This window comes from Pollicipes pollicipes, unplaced genomic scaffold (assembly GCF_011947565.3).
Source record: "Pollicipes pollicipes isolate AB1234 unplaced genomic scaffold, Ppol_2.1 Scaffold_4881;HRSCAF=5763_pilon_pilon_pilon, whole genome shotgun sequence".
Lineage (NCBI taxonomy): Eukaryota > Metazoa > Arthropoda > Thecostraca > Pollicipedomorpha > Pollicipedidae > Pollicipes > Pollicipes pollicipes.
The window spans coordinates 21,999,448-22,023,099 of NW_023596576.1; the positions used below are offsets into that span (position 1 = coordinate 21,999,448).

The 23,652-nt window shown below is 58.7% G+C and overlaps 1 protein-coding gene across 1 annotated transcript in view; it reads left to right on the plus strand.

The window, feature by feature from the left end:
- Positions 1-23,290, plus strand: part of LOC119100832 (roquin-1-like) — a 36,521-nt gene extending 13,231 nt beyond the window's left edge. The window contains 5 exon segments of the mRNA XM_037223988.1: positions 21,936-21,989; positions 21,991-22,143; positions 22,460-22,477; positions 22,480-22,588; positions 23,052-23,290. Of these exon segments, the coding sequence (XP_037079883.1) occupies positions 21,936-21,989; positions 21,991-22,143; positions 22,460-22,477; positions 22,480-22,588; positions 23,052-23,290 (573 nt within the window).
- Positions 23,291-23,652: the final 362 nt, after the last annotated feature.

A 23,652-nucleotide genomic window follows, 5' to 3' on the forward strand; every position in this document is an offset into this window, starting at 1 on the left:
GCTCCGTCATCTGCTCACCGCCGAGGTCTGCCTCCTCCCAGCCCCTCGCCGCCGGGGTCTGTCTCCTCCCAACCCCTGACCGCCGGGGTCTGCCTCCCAGCCCCTTACCGCCGGGGTCTGCCTCCTCCCAGCCTCTCACCGCCTAGTTCTGCCTCCTCCCAGTCCCTGGCCGCCGGGGTCTGCCGCCCAGGCCCTGACATCCGTGGTCTGCCTCCCAGCCCCTGACCGCCGGGGTCTGCCTCCCAGCCCCTGACCGCCGGGGTCTGCCTCCCAGCCCCTGACCGCCGAGGTCTGCCCCCCAGCCCCTGACCGCCGGGGTCTGCCTCCCAGCCCCTGACCGCCGAGGTCTGCCTCCCAGTCTCTCACCGCCGGGGTCTGCCTCCCAGCCCCTGACCGCCGGGGTCTGCCTCCCAGCCTCTCACCGCCGGGGTCTGCCTCCCAGCCCCTCGCTGCCTGGCTGCGGGCGATAGACGGTGCCGGGAGCGCTCCCGGGGCTTCCGCCACCAGGCCGAGGCTCAGGGTGTCCGCGCCGCTGTCTCACGCGGCGGGCGGGGATCGGGGCGGCCGGGCCCGCGAGCCAGCGTCCCGGGGCGTGGGCTCGATAGGCATCGGTGCATAGTAGCATTTGTGCAGTACAACTGGAACTAGGCGTGATTCATTTTTCACCTGTCTGGTTACGGCTGAGCAGTGGGGCGTGGAGACAACCGCTGACCTGGAGAGAATCACCGGTCTCATTCACGTGCCGTTGCGCGGAGCGAGATGGTGCTGTAGCAGTGGAAAAGGTCGACAAACATCATACTGCGGACTGTGTGTATTTGACTCGCACGGAGGGACGATGACACCTCTGACATGAAGTCGCATGCGAATAGTGTCTCGCCTTAACTTTGGGGTTCAAAGTTCTGCTCATTTAAGCTGAATGTGCTTTGTTTTAGTTTTGCTGTAAATGTGTATTTTGTGCGTGAAGAGTCGCAGTTTCATAGGAAGTGTTACCACTTCGAATTTTAAACGCTTATTTGTCATGAGGTAGTTTCCCAAATCGCCAACATTTCGGGCAGATGAGAAAATCACTCTCATACAGACATGCCTCAAGGCTGACAGCCTAGATCAGCAACACATACCTTGACAGTCCTCGGCGCTTCCGCCTAGGATAGGGTCAATCTACTACAGCTGCATGACTGGTTTGTCGACGGTGGCGCTTCTGCCGCCGTGGCTGCTGTGTGTTTGTGACTGGCAGCTGGCGGACCAGGTACGCGCTATGGATCAAACGCCGATTCGGCCTTACTAACGCTCACTGGCACACCGCGGGAAACCCTGAACGAAACAGAACGATGCTGGATGCGAGGCGTGTCGCTCGCCTTCAGTACAGCAGGATGATCTGAAGGGGAGACGCCGACCGGCGGCTGTCGCTTCCAGCTAGGGGAGGAAGAGTTGGGATGCGTACCCCCCTTCACTGGCGGCGCCAGCGACTGAGATTGGAGGGGGTGAAACGAGGTGGTGGCGTTCTAGGTTGAGATTACTTCCACGCAACGTCGTCGTCATTGTTGCGTTTCCAGAATGGCGTTTGCGGTCTGCATTTGTATCGTTTCCCGCCTCTGCTCTATGAAGTAACACGCAAATTCACAGAGTTGTCAGTCCTGGCACCAGGCCTGAAAAAGCACGACACGCAGATTGCTCGCGTTTGTAGTGCAGAGATGGCAGATCTTTTGGCAGTCTGCATTTGTTGATAGTGAAAAGTGGACGTTTCAGATAGCCGCGTTATTTTTAGTGATGCGGTCGTCGTTGCCTGATGAGGATCAGCTGTCGGCCGGCGCTGTGGCGGCGCGCGGTTCCACTCCCGACGAGAACACGCGCCGTCATCTGACGGGGCCCGGCGGCCACCGCTCTCCGGGCCAGGTGCGGCGTCCAACGGCATCGATGCGTCCCGCGCACTTAACGATGTGAAAAGACGATTAAACCGGCCTTTGTGCATTTCCTTCTTGATGTTCATTTCGCGGTGATCTTGCCATCTACACATACATAAAGGTCGTGATGAAAGAGCAGCATGCCATCCAGTCGTCCCTTTCTCTCTCTCTCACTCTCTCTCTTTCCCTCTCCCGTTTGATGAGATAATGGACAGGCTCGCTTAACTACCTGGCGTGAATGCCTTGTCAAACACTGACTCTAGTGATCAGCATGACTAGGGCTAGCTGAAATTGCAGTGGCCTGCTCAACCTGGCCGGCCGGGTGACCACCTCCTTCGCACAGCCGCGTGACACGCCGGAAGGTCACGAACAGTCCGCTGCAGGGTGATGTCTTTTGACAAATGAACGATTAACACAAACCAATGCCAGTTCACACTGCATGCCTGCCATTGCGCGCCACTCCCAAAGCATACAATTGCACGTCCCTACATTGGTGAAAGTCGCTAGCAAGGCCCGCCGCTCGACTCCGCACGCATAGCCTCACGCGCGCCGCAGCTTGCAGGACCCGTCCCGTGCCACGTGCGCGACCGACCGTCGGGTTTCACCTGCACAGCGTCACGTGTGCAGGCACTTGTGTCACGCACACCGTAGCTCACAAACCGCCCGTTTTCGCGTTCGGAGAGGCGCGGCCTCTCCTCCCCACCACGGCCGGACCAGCGGCGATGGGGCGACGCGGCCGCACGGCCGCCTGCTTCCGGCGTCGGATGGTCCATGTCTCATTCCCACTGGCGGTCCTCAGCGCGGCCGACAGCCGCACACCGGTCGCAGCGGCCGGATCGCGCCCCCGCGGCGGATGAGGTCGACTACACGGTCCGCCTGTGACCCGGGCCGCGGCGTGGCCCGCTGCCGTACGCTGCCTCGTCCTCAGGCGCGCGTCACGCGGTCGCGCAGAGCCGACCGGCCGGGCTGGAGCTTGACCGTCCGGCGCCGCTACCGGAGGCTGCCGGGCGTCGTGCCGCGCATCTCTGCTCACTGGGCGTCGTAGAACATGTCAAGCCAGTCGCGCGGCTCGCGCCGCTCCGGCCGCCACACGCAGCCGAGCTTGCGCGGACAGGCGCACGAGTCGACCAGCTTGGCGAACTTGCCGCAGAAGGTGCGACCCTCCTCGCACGCCTGGCCCGGCGGACAACCGAGCGGGCAGCCGCGCACCAGACAGCACCGCCTGGTGGTGTCGCAGAGGCCGCCCAGGCCGCAGTGCTCGTCCCGCTCGCAGCGGAGGCCGGCCGCCATCACCGCCGCCACCGCGGCCAGCAGCGCCAGCAACACCGCCGCCGCTCGAGCTGCCATCGCCGCCGGAGCGAGCTGTCGACGTCCGCACTGGCGCCGCGCCGGCTGACCACTGCCGCGCCGCCCGCCGCGTCCGTCCGTCAGGCAGGCCGCTGGCGAAGTGGCGGGCCGCGCCTCACCGCGCCGCGCTGCGCTCTGCGCTTCGGCCCGCTGATGAGCGCGATCGGCCGGCCGGAGCGGCGCCGTTATGTAACAGAGCCGCACCGGCGAAGGGCGCTGCGTGCCGCCTGCGGACGTCCTACGATTGGCGCGATTGGACGTCCCCAGACAGGCGTGGCGGGCACGCCCCGGGAGACGGACTGGGCGGTACGCTCCGGTGGGCAGGCGTTGCTGTTTCGTCTCGGGGGACGGCAGAGGTGGATGCTCATCGGAAAAGATGTCGGTACGCCCCGGAAAAGGCGCGGACGCGGCCTTGGCATGTGCGGTTTGTTCGCGTCCTCGGAATACTAATTTATGGTGTGTTGCTAGATTCGATTGCATATATTGTAAATTCGAGATTTAAGTTCATATTAGTAATGCCAGGTACGATTTGCTGTCCCCTTCAATGGACGAATTTTGCCGAAACCCTGGTTGAATTTGGCCGAACGCCCATCAGGGCTTCTGCCATTGTAGTCACGCAACGGGAAATGCGCGCAACTCATACCAAAGATCATGCGTAGCCGTCGCGTTATCAAACAAATCATGGTGCTGAACGGCCGTCGGCTACACAGTCAGCCTTCCAGTCGCCATGTGTGGGCTTTTGGCGAGCCAGTTCGGGACCTGGCTCATGCGGACCGGGCCCGTTGTCGGTGCGGAGGGGCTGTGACCGCTGTTCGTCCTCGGCGCGCGCCTCGCCGCCCGCGGCAGCCACCGCTGCGCAGGTGCCGGCAGTCGACCGGCCGGGGCGAGCCGACAGGCGCACTGAGAGGCGTGGCTGAGAGGCATAGCTGACAGCCTGTGGGAAGACACAGGGCCTCTTGTTGGAGAGTTAGGTCGGTTCGTTGCGCACGCCGGCCCGGTGATACGACGCATTCAGGGCACCGGGCCACGCTGGTATCGGTCGCGGAGCGATGCACGCCAGGAAAACAGGTGCACTGGAAGTGCCCACCTCCATGTTAAACGATTCAGGGCCAGAGCTGAGTGTGCGAATTCTGATTGCTACCGTCAGGCTGGATGCTCTGGCGAGGCGGAGTTGCCTGCAGATTGGGACGGCCGACCGGCGCTGGGTGGTGCTCAGCGCGGTGCTCAGTAGGAGCGGCTGCCCCCCTCCTCTGCTCGCGCATTCCAGACGCTACCAGGTCCCTTCATGCGTGCATCCCACGTGTCTCAACGGCCGGCGCAGAGGGGGCACATCTCCCGCAAATGCGGAATTTACTGGCGTGTTTGCGATCGCCCGGTCGCCGGATTTAGACTTCCAGTGTGCCTGACTTTGTTTTCGCCCCGTGGCGATGTGTGGCCACCTTTGTCGCGGAAACGCGGCGCCCGACGACGGGCCGGACGTGATCACTCCGTGGAGGGAGGGGCGCGGGCCGCGCCACTCTGGGCCGCGCCACTCGCCGCAGGGGACCGCCTGGGGTCCCGGCGATCGGGTGCGGCAGGGCGATGCGACGACTAGCGCGCGGCGGCGGCGGTAGCGCGGCCCTCAAGGACCGCCGCCACGCGTTCTGCGTCGCCGCCGCCACGCGGGTTGCGTCGGACTGGGGGGGTCGCCCGAGAGGGAGAGCGCTCTTCACTGTATCTGTGTGACCCCGTGCAGCGTTGACGACGGCCTCGGGCCTGTGATGGAAGAGCGTTGGTGACGTTGCACAGGATCGGAATGTTCCCGCACCAAGTGGTGAATGCTGGAAACAGCATACCAGCGTTTGGCGCAGTCTGAATGTGAACTGAACCAGCCCGGTTAGCTCGGACCACCAACAACCACTGTTCCCACAAACGTCCTTATTCACAAAGCGCTTGAGATTAGCATGTGACCAAGTGAACTGCTCACTGTGGCGTGTTGGAAGCAGAGGGATAGGATTAGGGGCTTGTCTGTTGACCCCGTGCTGGAGTCCGAGACCAAGAGCGAAAGCGGATTATACTGTGCTGCTGGAACGTACGGTTCTGTTGTGTCCGGTTGCCATATAGTGACATGCTGAAAGTAACGCTGCAGAAGCATTACAGCGGCAGTGTAAAGATGGAGCTGCGAGTGAGAATAACGATATAAGAGTCGGGAGTAAATGTAGTCCAGTATTTCACACAACATGCTTTTTGGTGGACCCAAACCCTTTGCCTTTTTTCAAACTTTTTAAGCATATAATCAGCCATGCTTACTTTTGTATAATGATCCCAGAAAGTGACCTTCCCCTTGGTATGTTACAGACCTACCCAGCATGCAATGCGTTTGACGGTCTGTATAAATAGCACGGCCGCCACAGGTCATGACGATCATGAATCGTCATGAATCGAACGAATGACGATCACGCGCGCTGTTCAGCTTCGAGGAGCCAGCGCGCCGGACGGTGGGCTGAGACGGCCGGACGGTGTGCTGAGACCGCCGGACGGTGGGCTGAGACCGCTCTCCTGAGACCGCCGCGGGCCGCCACTGCAGGCATGAGGGCGCCGCCGGACGTGCGCGCCGCCACCGGTCGGGTCGGGTCCAGCTGATGACTGAGGCGAGGCGTGGTCGAGAGGTGACTGTCGAGAAGACCAGGGATCATCGGGCGCCGGGGCCACGTCCAGACTGACCATACGATTGGGTGGCATAAGTCATTGTCATAACGAACGTGCCGCGGGGGCGACCTTTCATCCCGAGAATGATGCAGACCTTTGGACAAAATCCATGGACATTTAATGATTGTGGGCGAGGTTGCAGGATGAGCCCGCCCTTACGTCTGCTGACCGATAGTTAGCAATGATCTGATTTTATGTTGGCAGCATCAGCTGGTTTTGTAGCTTCAACCACCGGGTCGAACGGAGCATGATGCGGCTGTGCACACTCGCGACAGGCTCGTGTGTTTTTAGCCGCTGGTCGTGCACCACCGTCCAGTTTAAGTCAACAAGTGGCACCATTTTGTAGAGTTGTGTTTTGGTAGCTTAAGGGTATCTGCATGCGAGCTGTTGGCTCGGGCCGTGTTTCCTGGTGACACTGCAATGCTGTCGTAATTTCACCTTCCCATTCTATGGAGATGGGGAGCATTAACTTCTCCAGTTGCAAAAAGCTGAATGTTATCGACCAAAACTAGGTCCCGATATCAAACTAGCAGCAGACTGGGAAAAGCTATGAACAACACGAAATAAACGCCATTTGACGAAGAAACAGAGGCCAATTACACAGGCATCATTTCGGGCGGGTTTGCGCTGCCGGGCGCGCGCAATTGTGCTCAAACCATTCATCCACTGGCATTGGAACGTTCTAAAAAGTCGACGCCATAAATCGGCAACCGGGGAGTGACGCGAAAGCAGCGACTTCTGGAAGCGTGAGACCGACAGCGTTGAGTGGGCGGGCGAATGGTGTGAGGCTTTGTACCGCAGGACGCGGAGCGGCCCTGGTGATCGGTCTCTGATACTTTACGCCAGATCTGCTCTGGGGTATCATACATGAGCCCTGGTGTCGGACATCATACGCTTGATCCGGTCTCAGACACCACGCTCGAGATCCGATCTCCGATATCATACGCTAGATCCGGTCTCAGACACCACGCTCTAGACCCGATCTCCGATACCATACGCTAGATCCGGTCTCCGGTATGAGACACTGGAGCCTAACCGAAGAGAGATTGTACTGTGGAAACTATGCAGGTGCGTGAACCGGTTTGGTGTAACGGATATTCACCCCAAAATGTACATTTTTGCATTACTTTATGCTGGACACCGCGAACTAAATCAGTAAGTGTTTTCTAATTTGATCTGCAAGAATGCCCACGTCGTGCCATACCCGAGCCAGCTAGTGGTTTTCTCGCGCCATTTTTATATTTGCGCGCGAGTTCTTTGCACATTAGCCTAGCGCTGGCTTAGCATTGCATTCAGACTCCGTCTGCCAAACGTGTTTGCTGTCGCCTCGCTCTTCCCACGCCACAAAAGGTGCCTTACCGGTGTACTTTTCAAACTAAAACCAAAGTACTACCCCTTATTGTTACCGTGGCCGCATAACAGCAAGAAAAAAACAACGGTTTGAGTACATGGCATCGAAGGAAATGTCTGTCATGAAAACTGCGCACTTAGCGGACAAATGACCCGCGGGTGCCGCACCGAGAAAAATTGCTGGCACACCTTGCCACGGGAGTTTAAGCATGCACGCAAGGACAGCATCGGCAGGCGCTTACTTAAAAATGTCGGTATGTTGTTGGTCGTCCAAAAAGCTGGGCTCCATAAATGGAGGAAGAAGAGTATGTGACGGTTGTTATTTGAAGCGCCTTTTCATCCAAGCAAATGCTATCGCATGGGCCGTTGGAGGCTCTGTGAGCGGGTTGTGTGGCTTTGTCACAGATTTGGTAGGGCCAGACCTCAGCGGAGTGTTGTCCGCTGTACTGGCGCTGATGCCATTCCTCCTTTGTCACCCGATGACCCCGAATAGCCCCCTTCACTTCCGGGAGCGATCCCTCCACGCGGAAGGAGGGAAGGAGGGTAGGCGTAGGGTGCGAGGGGCCGTGGCGGTTATCGGCAGTTTGGTCGTGTCCGAGCCGCCGGTAGTGTCCGCCGGTCGTGTCCGAGCCGCCGGTAGCCAACACCGGGCTGTTGCTTCAGTTGAGCCGTGGGCTGACCGTATGACGGCCTTATTCACCGCTGTATACATACCTGGCTCAGCCGCGGGCCGACCGTATGACGGCCTTATTCACCGCTGTATACATACCTGGCTCAGCCGTGGGCTGACGGTATGACGGCCCTATTCGCCGCTGTATACATACCTGGCTCAGCCGTGGGCTGACGGTATGACGGCCCTTTTCACCGCTGTATACATACCTGGCTCAGCCGTGGGCTGACCGTATGACGGCCCTATTCACCGCTGTATACATACCTGGCTCAGAATGTGATAAACTCAAGGCTGTAGGTCCTGCAATGTCCACCAACGTATTGAACTACTGCTGGAGCTCGTGAGCACACTGGTACTAAAGCCGACGATTTGCTCATATTGTGGGATTTGAATCCCAAGGTGGGTAAATTAAGATTCGAGATTCAAACAGATTCGAATATTCTCGAATCTTTGCATGAAAATGTCAGCTGTTGAACGCCGAATAGGGCTCGCCGGTAGCCTATTTCAAGCCTAATCCTATTTCACTAGTTCCTGGCTGTTTCCGAACGCTTCTGCCAGTAAATTACATCTTTCTTGTGCAGGTGAATTATATAATGTTTATTTATATACTTATTTACGTACTTATGTAACATTGGTTTAGTGGTAGTTTTCCCACTCTCCTTCGCACTGAGTGCGATCAGCGGAGGTGCACACTGGATTTCTGAATGGACGTGGAGCTTGCTGCTAATGTTGGTGGTTGCTACCTTCCGTGGGACGGTTTTAGAGTTTATTTCCGCGTCGACTGAGGGAAATGGGCACACGACTCAGTTCGAATGGATGTGCGGCATGCCGCGTGCTAAGGAGATGCCTCTCACCAGCCAAAGGCGAGTCAATGACCGTCTGTCCAGTGTGAGCAATTGGCAGCTAGATAAACACGAATGCGGTGTAGCAATAAGGTCAAGAATGCCATTTGCTCACATGCACGAAATGTAATTGGAACAAAAGCTTGCTGTTATCTGTAGGATATCAAATGGAAGATCAATGTGCATGAACGTAAACATAATTTTGCAATCAGATTTGCTCGGCATTGCATGCAAAGACACATGCTAAGTGGCGCTATGAGCCTGGGGCATACATAAAAATAGCAAGCCGGCGGAATTCATCCCAAGTCCCACCGCCAACGCTTCCTGTGCTGAACTGAGCCGCTGTTCACGCTGGCGGACACCTGTCCCGAGCCCCCCCCCCCCCCCTGGGTTAGCGTTAAGGCATGATCCGGCCGTAGACGAGCAGCAGTTGGTTCAACATCTAGTCGCCCGATCCGATTTGACAAGAGCAGTGGGTCAAATTTACGGCTTTACAAAGACGACTTGAATCCAAAGTCAGGCCACGCGATAGGCCCAGTTCACGGCCCTGGGTCGTTTCTGGTTTTTGCTGATTATCGATGATCCGCCTCGCATGTTGCACTAACAGGTCCTGACTGTGGCTCAAGCGCCCGCCTGTACTCAGCTTTCGCAGTTAGGACAGAGTGGACGCATCCGCCCTCTCGCTGGGTCGCTGGCGGTGGAGGCACGTTATCAGCGGAGGCCGTGACGCCGTGCATGCCGACAAGCCATGCACGGCTCAGCCTTCCTGGCGGCCTTTCCAGCCTTGGAGTCTGTCATTCGGTCAGCGCTGAGCAAGAGCAATTGCGCCAGCCGCGTGTCGCGTTTCCGCGTCCGTGGTCGGTGGTGGACTATGACAGACACGGGCCACCAGTTCCGAAAGTGGGGGCGCGGGCTGACGCTGCTCTGTCGGCTGCAGGACCGCCGGCGGCCGCCGGCGACTTCGGGCGACCGATACATCGGCCGAACCGCGATGGTCCGACCGATATGCAATGCGATGGTGGGATGATGCACCGGTGAGCTGGTGGGGTGATGCGATGGTGGGATGATACACCGGTGGGCTGGTGGGGCGATGCGATGGTGGGATGATACACCGGTGGGCTGTCGGGGTGATGCGATGGTGGGATGATGCGATGGTGGGATCGTGGGAGGATGCGACGCGGTAGTGTGATGGGCCACAGCTGGAGGCACATCAGCGCGCTCCCCGCTGACCGCACTGTGCGGCAATCGGCCGGTGCCGTGGACTGAGGCTGCGCTCCAGTATGCGAGCCCCGCGGCGCGGCCCACATGCGGTCCGTTCTTATGCAACAAATCGAAAAGCCGGAACTGGTGAAGGAAGCTAATTCAGTCGACGTTGCAATGCAGGGCGTTTTTCCTTGTGCGTAACTGTTAAGGAAACCGTGCTGGTCGGATGTTGTGTACAGTTGAAAGACAATGAACCATGGTGATGCATATATTTGACCCCAAACATGGGTCTGTTGTCGTCCGAGCTGGCGTGTGCTTCCAGGGCAAACATCCTGATGGCGAGTGAAAGCTTCCGAAACCGGGCTGCATGCCTGGGTACCCTGAGCCGCCTTCACGCCGGCATGGCGACTGGCGAGGTTACCGCCGGCAAGATCCTGGCTGTGTGGGAGCCGCGAGCCGGTGGCGAGTGGTGGCGTGTCCCTCTACCGCACCCTCACCACGGACGCTTCCTGGCAGCGCCCAGCGCTCGTTTCTCCCCCGGCCGGCGCCGCTGTGGGCGCGGTGTCGGCGGTCCCGGTCAACCGTCGGTGATCGCTGTCGGCGCCACTCCTCAGCCGCTGCGCCAGTCCGAGCAGCCGAGTCGGCCCCGGGCCGGCCGGGTGCCGTGCCGTGACACCGCGACGGTGCTGCCGTCACACTCGCCGGCCGGTTAGCCTTTTGTCCGCCTGAGCTGCTGCCAAGTCATGAATAAAACGTGCGGCGTGCATCTGTCGTGGCAGGACCAGGGCTTCACGCCGAGATGACAGAGCGGCGCGGTCAGGGCGGGCATCTGTCGTGGCAGGACCAGGGCTTCACGCCGAGATGACAGAGCGGCACGGTCAGGGCGGGCATCTGTCGTGGCAGGACCAGGGCTTCACGCCGAGATGACAGAGCGGCACGGTCAGGGCGGGCATCTGTCGTGGCAGGACCAGGGCTTCACGCCGAGATGACAGAGCGACACGGTCAGGGCGGGCATCTGTTGTGGCAGGACCAGGGCTTCACGCCGAGATGACAGAGCGGCGCGGTCAGGGCGGGCATCTGTCGTGGCAGGACCGGGGCTTCACGCCGAGATGACAGAGCGGCACGGTCAGGGCGGGCATCTGTCGTGGCAGGACCGGGGCTTCACGCCGAGATGACAGAGCGGCACGGTCAGGGCGGGCATCTGTCGTGGCAGGACCAGGGCTTCACGCCGAGATGGCAGAGCGGCACGGTCAGGGCGGGCATCTGTCGTTCCCGAACCTCGACTTTTCCAGCAGGCCAGGCCGATCAGTTTTACGGCCGACGTCTTATCCGTGCCGGACCCAGTTTGGCGCCGCGCCTCGCTGGCCTCTGCGGCGTGGCACACCTTCAGCTGCTGCTGACCCGGTCTGATCCGGACCGGGTGCTGTCAGGTGCGGCAGACCGCGGAATGTCACGTGCATCCGCCCGCTCCGGGCAGCCTGCGACCGCACCGCCATGTCAGGGCCCTCGGCAAAGGTCAAGGTTGGGGTGGCAGCCACTGGAACGCCGCCGCCCCCGCGCGGGAAATGAGTAAGTCCGGTCGGCCGGAGTGTTTCGCTGTGCTTAATATGGGGGAGGGGGGGGGGGCCTCACGCCAGCACCGGTTCCGGGCCGGAATGTCCGGTCAGCACTGGTCCCCGTTTGGGCTTTCAATGCCGTCCTGTTCTGGCTGGGCGGTGGCCGGGTAGCCCGTTTCTGTGTGTGCGCGCGCGCCCCTGTTACCGGCGGCTGGAGCTGGTAGAGCCTCTTCTCAAACTGGACGGACGGGTAGCTGATAGACAGTGCAGGTCATCTCGAGCCGGATGGGACCTATTCTATCACTGTATCGGACCAACTGCGCCGCTCGTTTCGCAAACAAGGACTCGTTGGCAGCTGGCCCGGAACGCGTTCGGCGATCTGGGTACCGTTAAGTTCGGATGCTTAATTGCCGTTGCGATTTGTGCCTGTAAGAGTGTCAGATCCCAGCATTGATAGTTACGTGAGTGCTCTGCAAATACCGCCGACCGTATCGGAAGATGCGAGCACGGGACAGTAATGGATGGTGGACAGACGGGTTTGTGGCCATTTTATTCGGGTGAGGTAGCACTGTATGGACCATGATGCGATGCGTATGCACGTAGCAGTATGGTGTACCGTTCGTGATACACGCGGCTAGACCCGGAGCTGCTGATTCGTCGAAGCTCTTTATGTACTTAACCCCATTCCCGTCCACCGTTTTCACGTCAGCTCTGTGTGGAAAGGTCTGACGGGACCTGAGATCCGGGAAAGGATTGCTCTTAGAGAGTTGGTAAGGCTCTCAAGTAATTTCTTTTGACGTAGTCTATTCCCTTGGATTATATATCCTTTGGATTCTTCAAAAGTAGAATACTACCACAGCTTTGTCAGGAGAGCTAAACAGGGAGACGGTGTCAAGCAAAATGAAGGTGGTATGCATTACTACGTCATTTTCAAAGCTGACGTGTTCAGTCTGTTGTTGATTAACTAAAATGCATTCGAAACATGTTAACACGCGCTCAGGTAGGGGCCAAACTGACCCCCCCCGAAGGTTTTTCCGGAATGGTTTCGTAACGGCGCGGCGTAGCCGCACCGACTCGTGCATAGTTGTAGAGAATTGAATAGCGGATCGTCTGGCATCAAAAGTTTAGATTTAACTGGTAAGGTCGCTGACCTGTGGCAGGTCAAAGTCAGGCCATGATTTCAGCGAAGGCAATTTCAGGGGAATCTTTCAATCTGATCGAACAACGGAGTGTTAGACAAAGCCATACGTCTCTGAGATACTTTCTAAAGCAACACAGCCATTCAATGAAGAAACTGCATTGACCTAGGGTCAGATATGAAGGTCAGACCAAGGCCAAAACTAACCTGTGTAATTACTCTAAGTCTTGCTGTAGGGGGAGTCTCTGGTGATCATTTCGAATTTATTGATAACGGGAACTGCATTATACACCTTTCATGGACTTCTTGGAGGTCATAGTAGGTCAATGACGCGAAGTGACTAAGTCAGCATTTGGTTTTTTAGAAACACACTGCCTAGCGTAATTTTTGCCGCCTATTCGAATGCTGAGTTCAAAACAGTCTTGTATGATTTTGGACACTATGACCTTTGAAAGGTCAAACAAGGTCACTGACCTTAAATGGGCATTTTGCCTTTTGCTTAGAATAGTTATCTACGCTCTAGGGGACCTTTGGAGATCAACTTAGAATTTGGCCTTGTTTGACTTCATTTGACCCAAAGGTCGTGACCTAGGAACCTCAAAGTTTGACCTACATGAGTTCATGTACAGGCCAGCACACCCTGCGAGTTTGGTGTCTCTAGCTCTCTTAGTTCTCGGGATCTCAGGGGGGTCAAATTGTCCCCCCCCCAACCGAGCGAAGGGTATCCAACCGGCCGCCCGGACGCATGTTGAATCATGAAAAAAATACAAAGTTGCGCAATGACGATGCCAAGAATGTTACAGCGTTTAATACCCATTTAACGAATATTTAATACTGAACACCGAACATATCATGAAGTTGGCATCAAAAGTCGCCGTACAGATAATCACGAGTGCCGACGGTGTAGCGGTCAGCGCGTCTGTGTTATCCACTGCGCCCGTGGAACACCAGAGGTGAGGTGTCTGATTCCCCGCTGTGCTCGCCCTTTCTGCCAGGGTGAGAGGTAGGCGACGCCATATAGCGTCAGCAGCTGCGTGCGTGCGTAAAGCTCCAATGGCACGCATGATCTTGACTCACACACCATGGCAATGCATCTGTTATGTTCATCCAGAGGCGTGTTTAGGCTCTGAACATGGCGGCAAGCCCCCCCCCCCTCGCCATGCATCACTGGATCCGCCCCTGGCGTTCACATCTTTGCAGCTATGCCAGCTGTTGAAACAGAACGGCTCACTTGCTCAAAGAACGTATGTGACGCAGGCCAAAACTAGTTCCATAATAGATGACACGGCATGCCGTCCAACAAAACAGTCCTTGAGCTGCCTATGATGCATGTACGAAGATACAGGTTATACCCTGGTATGAAGATAAAGGTTACAACCATTTGACGTGCAATGAAAGGTTTTTTAATCACCCAGTTGAGCAATTTGGCGCAAAAACCACACGAATGCTGCGTGAAAACTTCAGAATGTCTGATTATTCCCCCCTCCCCCCGCCCGCCAAACAGGAACAGGGTTGAGACGTGCTTCCCTAAGACACGTAGAACATGATTATTTTGTTTAACTGTCGGTCAGCACACTTACTGGGTGTTTCTACCTATGCGCCATTGGCACTCTGTCGTCCATTTCGTATGCTACGATGTACGTCACACACCATGCACAGAACAAGATTATTCGCATCCTGTTAACGTGCAGTGGCAGCTTGCGGTTATCTGGGGGCGTTGTCTTGTATGCTGCAATTCATCATCCGGTCCATTGTCTGACCCATGCCGCGGACTGACGAGCGTTTCCTGCAACCGTACCCGTACTGTTGGCACACGTTTGCGGAACCTCAGGAACATGCAATACGCAATGACATGGCTAGTTTCGACACGGCGGCGACAGAGGCAGCGCGGCCCGCGCAGTGTCATTCCTCCCCTGCTGGTACACTTGCAGCGCCCTCCCGACACCACGCGCATCTACGCCGCACAGTGTAGTCCGCAACGCTTGGCAAAGTCGAGGGTAACCAGCGGCTGGCCCAGATCTGCCCAGCCGCCGCGTAAGACCGCGGACGTTCCGTGGAGCTGAATCTGCCGCCGCCGGCGGTCAGCTGGCGGCGGTCCGAGGTCACGGCGGCCCGTGCCAGCCGCCAGGACTCGTCCCGCCGGCCGGGGGGTGGCAGTGTCCCGCCCCGGCCGGCGGGAAAGCCCGCGCCGGCGCCCAGGCGGCGGCCGCTCGCTGCAGCCGGCGCCTGGAGGGCATGGCGTCGGCACGAGAGAAGAGCCGCCGCCGCGGGTCGTGAGCGGCGTAGCCGACGTCTCGGTGTGCGTGCGGGAAAATCAGTAAGGCGATGAGGGAAATCCCGCCCCCCCCCCCCCCCCGTGAGGTATCACCTTTCCTTGGTGGGGGATTGCGTGCCCCAATGATCCTGCGGGCCGGTTGGGGAGGCTTGTAAAGCGCCCCTTCCGGCCAGAGAGGAGGGGCCAGACGAAACATGCCTCCCTCCAGGGCTCTGACTCGTTCAGAGTAGGGATTAGCAACCCCTCGACCCCAGCTTTTCAGTCTTATCTGGGTCTCGCCGTACCCCCGTTGGATCCGCAGGTAGCGATGAAGGGATCTCGCTCACTGCGGGAGTTGCCCCGCGGATCAGTCGGGGCAGCTTACCAACACGTGGCGTTGGCCCGAATTTGTGTCCTGCGGATGCCTCGTGAAATCTCCACGCGAGGAAATCGGCTGGTCAGGCGTCGTGTTTTCGTGACACTGGCTTGGACGCAAGCAGGCCACGCGATGGGTGTTGAGGGGGGAGCTGCGGGTGCAGTGTCTGGTTCCTGACATCATTAAGGGGCCGTACCTTGGTTTGTTGCCAGGGTGCCTGGTTGGCCCTTGCGAACCAAGGCACTGGCGCCCGCAGACTCGTGCCCGGCGGCTCTCGCAGCAACTCTTTTGGCACACTGGTCTGCGTATAGCGCGCTGGTAGCCCTGGCAGCTCCCCTCTTAGAAGTGGACCGTCCCCTTGTTAGGCTCCATGGTGGGCGGGGAACCAGCGCACCGAATATAAACACATACACATAGACACTATAATCATCAACCCCCCCCCCCCCCCCAAACCCCGACCGTCGTCCTGTGCCACTACTCCAGTTTCTGGTCGTAACATCCGCCAAGGTAGATGACCAAGGAAAAACAGTACCGCTCCGACTGAACCCATTTCAGCGCCAACGAGTATTTTCCAAGATCGGAACAGCCAGGGGCGTCTTTTCGTATACGGATGGGGGCATTAGAAGTGCATTAACAGACGAACGCGAGATCCAGCACGTGCTCAAGACGACCACACTAATCTACAAAGTACGAGAACGGGGAGAGGTTAGGGTGCCCGTATCGGTGCACCCTCACCCCTCTAAAACTGTTTCCAGGGTGTGATTGCTTGCCGGGACCTTCGCGCTGTGAGTGGTGAGAATATTCTGAGGGCTTGTGTGAGGAAGGGGTAACGGCGGCGAGGCGTATTAAGAGAAGAGAGAGAGAGAGAGAGAGAGAGAGAGAGAGAGGAGAGAGAGAGAGAGAGAGAGAGAGAGAGAGAGAGAGAGAGAGAGGAGAGAGAGAGAGAGAGAGAGATAGAGAGAGAGAGGAGAGAGGAGAGAGAGAGAGAGAGATAGAGAGAGAGAGAGAGAGAAGAGGAGAAGAGAGAGAGAGAGAGATAGAGAGAGGGAGAGAGAGAGAGAGAGAGAGAGAGAGAGAGAGAAGAGAGAGAAGAGCGAGAGAGAGAGAGAGAGCGAGAGAGAGAGAAGAGCGAGAGAGCGAGAGAGCGAGAGAGCGAGAGAGCGAGAGAGCGAGAGAGCGAGAGAGCGAGAGAGGCGAAGAGCGAGAGAGGCGAGAGAGCGAGAGAGTCGAGAGAGCGAGAGCGAGATAGCGAGAGAGAGAGAGCGAGAGAGCGAGGGCGAGAGAGCGAGAGAGCGAGAGAGCGAGAGAGCGAGAGCGAGAGAAGAGAGAGAGAGAGAGAGAGAGAGAGAGAGAAGAGAGAGAGAGAGAGAGAGAGAGAGAGAGAGAGAGAGAGAGAGAGAGAGACCGATACTGATTCGATTATCCTGAAGTCTCGCTGTGCGAGAGTGCCAGATGGCGTCCGCGTCGGATATCAGTCGGTCCCTGTGTACCCTGCCCAGTCCGGTGCTATCGATGCCAGACGTATGGTCACTTCACTGACAAGTGCTGGAAGGAAGTTAGATGCGGAAGGTGTGCAGGTATAGGTCACGAACACTCTGAGTGTAAATCAGAAACAATGAAATGCGTTAACTGTGGTCAGGGTCATGTGGCGTCATATGGTAGCTGTCAGTCCTTTTTGTCAGAGAAAGCTGTCCTGAACATCAAAGTGAAGGAAGGAGTCTCGTTTCGGGAGGCCCAACGCCGACACAACGATGCGACCACCACAAGGACATACAAAGACGCACTTACTAAACCGGAAATAAATTTAGCCCAAGTAACACCCGCAGCCAACGAGGCACGGAAACTGTGTGGACTTGATGATTTCAAAGGCATGACTAGCTGATTCTAAGCATACTTGTATCAACTGGCCCTGCTGCCCCGTCGTCCCGGAAGCCGGATCTTCCGAAAGACAATCCACCTGCGGAATTGACCGCTACTAGAGGAGCTCAACCTAGGGGGTTGGAACCCCTTGGTGGAGCTGCCAGAGAACCCGGGACTAGGGTGCGACCTGGGAACGGGGGACGGATGGACCGCGGTCCACCGAGACTGTGGACTTCGCCCCCATCATGGCACCCCAGCCCAGCCCGTGCTGAAGACACGCACTCCCGGGCTCCATGTCCCCTCCATCCATACCAGCTACGACGGGACCTGTTCCCGCTGGCACAGCGGCGCTACGAGAGCTGACCCCTCTGGCTTCTCAGCTAGTGACCCTGCGGGGAGCGCCGGTCCTCCCGGCTCACGGGAGCCGGATAAGGTTCGGCATTCCCCAGTCGTCGCTCCCTCCTGGAGCCGCCCTTCTGAAACTGGTACTCGTCCGGGTTCTCTGGACCTGGGACCTGCAGGGCGCGCCGCCAGGTCGGCGTCTGCACCGCGGAACGGGGGCCGGCTCCCGCTGTCGACTCCGCCCCACTCGCCGGGAGGGTCAATGGGCCCGCCTCCCATTCCTCCACTTGGAGACGCGGGATCGGGTCGGCCTGCCCAGCAGTCCCCGGCGGCAGGTCGTGCGACAAAGCGTGCCCCTCCTTGGCCGACGTCGCCTACCGAGGGTGGAAGTCCCAAGGCTCGGCCGAGGGTCCGGCTTACCTCCACTGAAGTAGAGCGTCGCCGGGGAGATTTGTTTAGTGCGAAATTCTAGGTGAACGTTTACAGCACGTGTAAGCTATACCGATGGATCTTAACCGTACACCCTACATACAAGCATGTCTAGCTTGCCAATGATGCTTTTACAATGAAACATGCGTGGCTTGAGGGCCAACATGTCGGACCTTCACACACCGCGATAGCCCTGTCTGCGATAGTGCTCCTACATCTTCGAAGCAGGTTTTGGACACAATCTACCATACATGTGTTCGTATAGCCACTGGGGCTTTTCGTACGGCTCGAACAATAAACTTGCTGGTGGAAGCGAATGAACCGCGTTTGCCTTGTAGGAGACAACGACTTACTTTGAATTACGCTACAAAGGTTTCACAATTTCCGGATCACCCAGCCTTTGAGTTCATCTTCTCCCAGACGTTAATCCGTTCTTTCTTGAGGGGGCAGCCCACGTCAGCGCGGCCGATGTGTCTGCGCGTCCGGGATTGGCTGGATGAGGCGGATGTTACGCTGGATGACATTGCCCCGCACACTCTTCGGGACCCAGCTCCGTGTAGACGTCTGAGTCTGAAGTATGATTTGGAACTTTGTCAGCATCACAAAAATGGTACTTCACCACGAGAGTTCCTCAGCTATTACTTGGAACGTATCTCACAATACGTGAACTCATTACAAATATTTACTGATGGGCCCAAGGGCTCAACAGGAACGGGCTGCGCATTTGTTTGTGGTGATCACACCGTAGGTCTCTGCCTCCCGCATCAAATTTCAGTTTTTTCCTCAGAACTGTTTGCTATTTTAGCAGCGCTTCAGCACTCTACTTGTCGCCCTGAAAGGGATGTGGTCATTTTGGCCGACTCACTTAGTGCACTTTTATCATTAGACCCGACACCTTTGCTGCGTGACCACTCATTTCTGACGCGTTCAGTTTGGGAGGAACTGGAATCACTGGGCAGTATTTCCTGCCGTATCACATTTATGTGGATCCCCAGTCACATAGGGATATTGGGAAACGAGAAAGCAGACGCCGCAGCTTTCGCTGCGGTGTGTGAGAGAAAAACAATGTCAATTGATGTGCCCGCTCGAGATCTGCAGGCGGTCATTTCCAATACACTCTAGATCTGCATTCGGTCATTTCCAACACGCACGAGATTTGCAGTCGGTCATTTCCAAATACGTCCGCAATACGTGGCAGAACAAGTTCGACCAACATCTTCACGCTTCCAGGGAATTCAAGCCCCAACTGGGTGATTGGGAATCTTCCCATCGCCGAAGCCGCTTCCAGGAAGTCGCCCTTTGTACGCTTCGGTTGGGTCATGCATATGCAACATAGTCGTTTTACTTGACGCGTAAGGATGTGCCACGGTGTGATAGATGCGGGGACAGGTTGTGTGTACCCTCTAGCGCTCCTTCATCGGTTACTCGGTCGAGACCCATGTGGTTAACTTGGAGATATACTCGCATTTTTAGCACACATTGACTTGGACATTATTTTCACTCACCCCTTAGTGTAAGTGTGCCAGTGATACTGCCTGTTACTAGCTGACAGCACACTTGTCGCGTCGTCGCAGGCGTAGATAACCGTCATCGAGTGGGCGCAAAATGGCCCCGATGGCGACGCGCCCTTAAACACCAAATCACCCCCACCACGACGAGGGAAATCCGTGTTGCCTCCGGCCGCCCCGCGCTCCGCCCCCTTCGGCGGATCCCGTGCACCACCGCTCGCCGGGCTGTCCGGTGACCGTACGTCTGGCTCGCGTAGTCCCTGCCGCCGCCCAGCTGGCGGCCGCGCGCCGCTCGCTCCGCGTGTATGGGGCGTGATACGGACCTGCGGGTCGTTTGAAGGCGCCGCCGCCGTCGGCGGGTGTTTGTCAACGTGGCGTCCGGGAGCTGCCGCACGCCGCCGGGACCGTCGGTGAGGTACTCCCCGGCGGCCGGGCCGGGGGAGCGGCCGCCGGCTGCCGCGCCCGACGTCACCGGCCGAGGCGGCGGAGCCGGCAGGCTTGCGCTTCCGGCGGGGCGGGGCGCTGAGACAGGGCGTGCACCGGGCCGGAGAGCCCAGCTGCCGAAGCCGGCATGCTCGCGCTTCTGGCGGGGGCGGGGCGCTGAGACGGGGCGTGCACCAGGCCGGAGCCAGCGGGCTCGCGCCGACGGCCGGGCGGGGCGCTGAGACCGGACGTGCACCGGGCCGGAGAGCCGGTCGACAGCGGCCGACCCGGCTCGTCTGGCCGTGAGGGAGCCGGCGCGGCGCGGCGGTAAGGCTGACATCGACGCTCGGGTCGGAAGCCGCGCAGCTGGGACCGGCGGCCTGATGGGGCTGCTCGGGGCCTGCGCTAGGTCAATACGGGTCGGTGTTTCGTATGTGGAGGCCCCACACTCAGCGTGGTGCGACGCTGCGCCTCCGACGGCGTGAGTAGAGGAAATGTTCATAGCAAGAACAGTCAGATGTGCTGCCATTTGGAGCGGCATCGCAGTGGCCCCCACGGTCACAGGTTTTAGCACGGACTGCTGAGGTTCAGCTTATCGCTAGACGGAACCCAGAGACGGGCCTGGCTTATCGCTGGACTGGGCCCCAGAGACGGGCCCGGCTTATCGTTGGGCGGAGTTCCAGAGACAGGTCCGGCTTATCGCTGGACTGGGCCCCAGAGACGGGCCCGGCTTATCGCTGGACTGAGTTCCAGAGACGGATCCGGCTTATCGCTGGACTGAGCCCCAGAGACGGGTCTGGCTTATCGCTGGACGGAGTTCCAGAGACGGGTCCGGCTTATCGCTGGACGGAGTTCCAGAGACGGGCCTGGCTTATCGCTGGACTGGGCCCCAGAGACAGGGCTGACAGTCGGCTTGCCACAGCTGCGAACGGTCAGCCCGGCTGAGGACGGTCATGCTTGAAGTACTGTTAGCACCGAAATAAACACAGCCGGGAATGGTTTATATCCAGGTAACAGTGAGGTGGCGTGGCCAGCTGTTCCACTCACTATTTCATCATTAGATCCACGTCGCGCAGAGTTGATACCTGCTGCAGTGATGGATGTTTTCCTCTGCACGCCCGTGCAAACCGTACGAGATGAGTTCGGAAGAAATAGTCGAATGTGCAGAACATTTTCCATTCTGTTGCATCGCTGCCGACTGATGTGCATTATTGCATGAATACGGCCGTGTGTTTGAAACGAATTGTCATTCAGATTTGAATGGGCTTCATCCGTTTTTGTTTTTGTTTTTGTTTTTGTGTGGACGGTTGCGTTTCACGAGCTCCTCTTGTTAGCTGCGTTCTGTGATGCGATAAACAGAACTAAGGTGCGTCGGAGGATCGTCGTGACCTACGTGCCGTCTATCTGTTTAGGTAAAATGCCACGCCCATGAGCTCACAAAGAGCCCAGAGGGCCGGACAGGTCAGGGTGTCCGGTACCCCATGAGTCACTGGGAGTAGATGTAGGCCGCCAGACTGCGGCACAGTCCTCCTACTTTCGCGTACTTATTTGTTTCTTGCTAGGGCAATAATATTGAGCGGTGAAACTTCTCGCTGGTAGGAATGCGTTGGTCATGGTCTCCGTCGCGGCTTGCCGGCGCCAATAGCCCAGTGTGTGCCCAATGCATTGGCCATTGGGCTCCATTAGGGCGTGTGCAAACAACGTGTCAGCGTTCGGGCTATTGATACCGCAGACTGTGCTGCGCTGATGTCTCAAGCTCCGACGACACGGACACTGCCCATCAGCGAGACCGGCATGATGTGTGCTCTTCCGGCGCGATTTCCGGCGCGAATAGTGACGTAGGTGTGGTTGTGTTTCGCGGCGGGCAGGAACGTGAAACAGCTGCAGTCGATGGGCCGTAAACACCGTCACTGAATCACATCCTTTCTGTGGCGTACCCCCCCAGAGAGCGTGTGACACAGAGCGTAGCCGCTGCCCCGGCGGCCGCCCTCCCCGGCGCACCGAACCCCAATCGTGACGCGCCCCGGCCGGCCCTGCGGCGCCCACAGGTGACGAAGCGCGAGGGCGACTCGTCGCTGATGCAGCTCAAGGAGGAGTTCCGCAACCTACGAGGCGCTGCGGCGCGAGCACGACGCCCAGATCGTGCAGATCGCGCTGGAGGCCGGCCTGCGCATCGCGCCCGACCAGTGGTCAGCCTGCTATACGGCGACCGTGGCGCACAAGTCGCACATGCAGAGCATCATGGACAAGCTGCAGGTGGGCGGTGGTGGCGGCGCGGACCGACCCCGCCCCGAGCTGCGATCCTGCCCGGGCGTGGCCGTGTCCGGCGCGCGGGCACGTCCTGCTGCCGGCCGGTAACCACCGACCTCTGCGCGGAGCGCTGATGCTTGGACCGGGGTCGTGAACGCCCCAGTGCGCTTTTGGTAGGCGGATGTGCTGATTTCACGGGTCGCTACCGACCGCTGTCGGTGTTCACGTTACGTAAGCGTGCCTGCAGATTGGCACGGCGCGGGCCGGATCGGGCTCATGTGATATGCAGTGGAGTTTTAAGGTGGTGCTGGATCCATTTCAGTCCCCGTCCAGCTTTCAAACCAGTCGATACAGGAGCTAATAATATCGCTACAGAAGACGGGCGACCCGGCCGGGCTGTCCCAGACGCGGCTGCGGCTGCAGACACTGGCCGCCGTCGATCCGGCGCCGGGTAAGGTCATATCAGGTCACTGGTGTCTCCAGGCTCCGTGACAACGTGGCCTCAGCCACCAAGTAGATGATGTGGTAAACATTGCCGATCATCTTGTTCGTCATTACTCATTGTTCTTTCACTGGCCAGAGTCATTGGTTACGATCGCTCTGGCGCTTGGGTCTGGCTCATCTGGTTATGCTGTCTTTGGGAATATTAGACATTAATCAATGTCGCTCCTTGCCGTGCTGAGCTGGACGCCTGGGTACGCAGTGTCACGCATCGCATCGCGTCGCATCCTGGGCACGCGCGCAGTGTCACGCATCACACCGCGTCGTACCCTGGATACGCGCGCAGTGTCACTCATCGCATCGCGTCGTATCCTGGGTACGCGCGCAGTGTCATGCATCCCATCGCGTCGTATGCTCCGTCTGCGATGTGCACGCTGCCGGCTGACGCCGTCGGACCTTGCTCCGCCCGGCAGACTCGCTCGACACGGACTGGGAGCAGGTGGTGACGGCGCTGGAGGCGGCCGTCGAAGTGGTGCGTGTGCTCATCAGCTTCGTGCACAACCACGGCGGCCGGCGTGTGCACGTGGACACGACGCACGCGCATAATGCCAAGTACAAAACGAATCTGTGCCGCGACCTGAAGCAGCGCGGCACGTGTCCGCGCGGCCCCGCCTGCACCTTCGCCCACTCCGAGGAGGAGCTGGAACGGTGAGCGCCGGCTGGAGGGAGCGACGGGAGCAGCGAGCCCGCCCGGCTGGGTCACGGCGCCTGCCGCGGCCGGTCTCGCGGCCGCTGCTCTGTCAGGCCGGCCGGCGCGGCGCTGTCCGTCGCCCTGTCGTCTTACGACGCCGCGCGGCCTGCGCGCCCGCTGGCCAGCGCTGCCGTGCCGTGGCGTGCCCGGCTGACCGCCGACCTGCCGTGCCGTGGCGTGCTGAGCTGACCGCCGACCTGCCGTGCCGTGGCGTGCTGGAGCTGACCGCCGACCTGCCGTGCCGTGGCGTGCTGGGCTGACCGCCGACCTGCCGTGCTGTGGCGTGTTAAGCTGACCGCCGACCTTCCACCAGGTACCCGGCG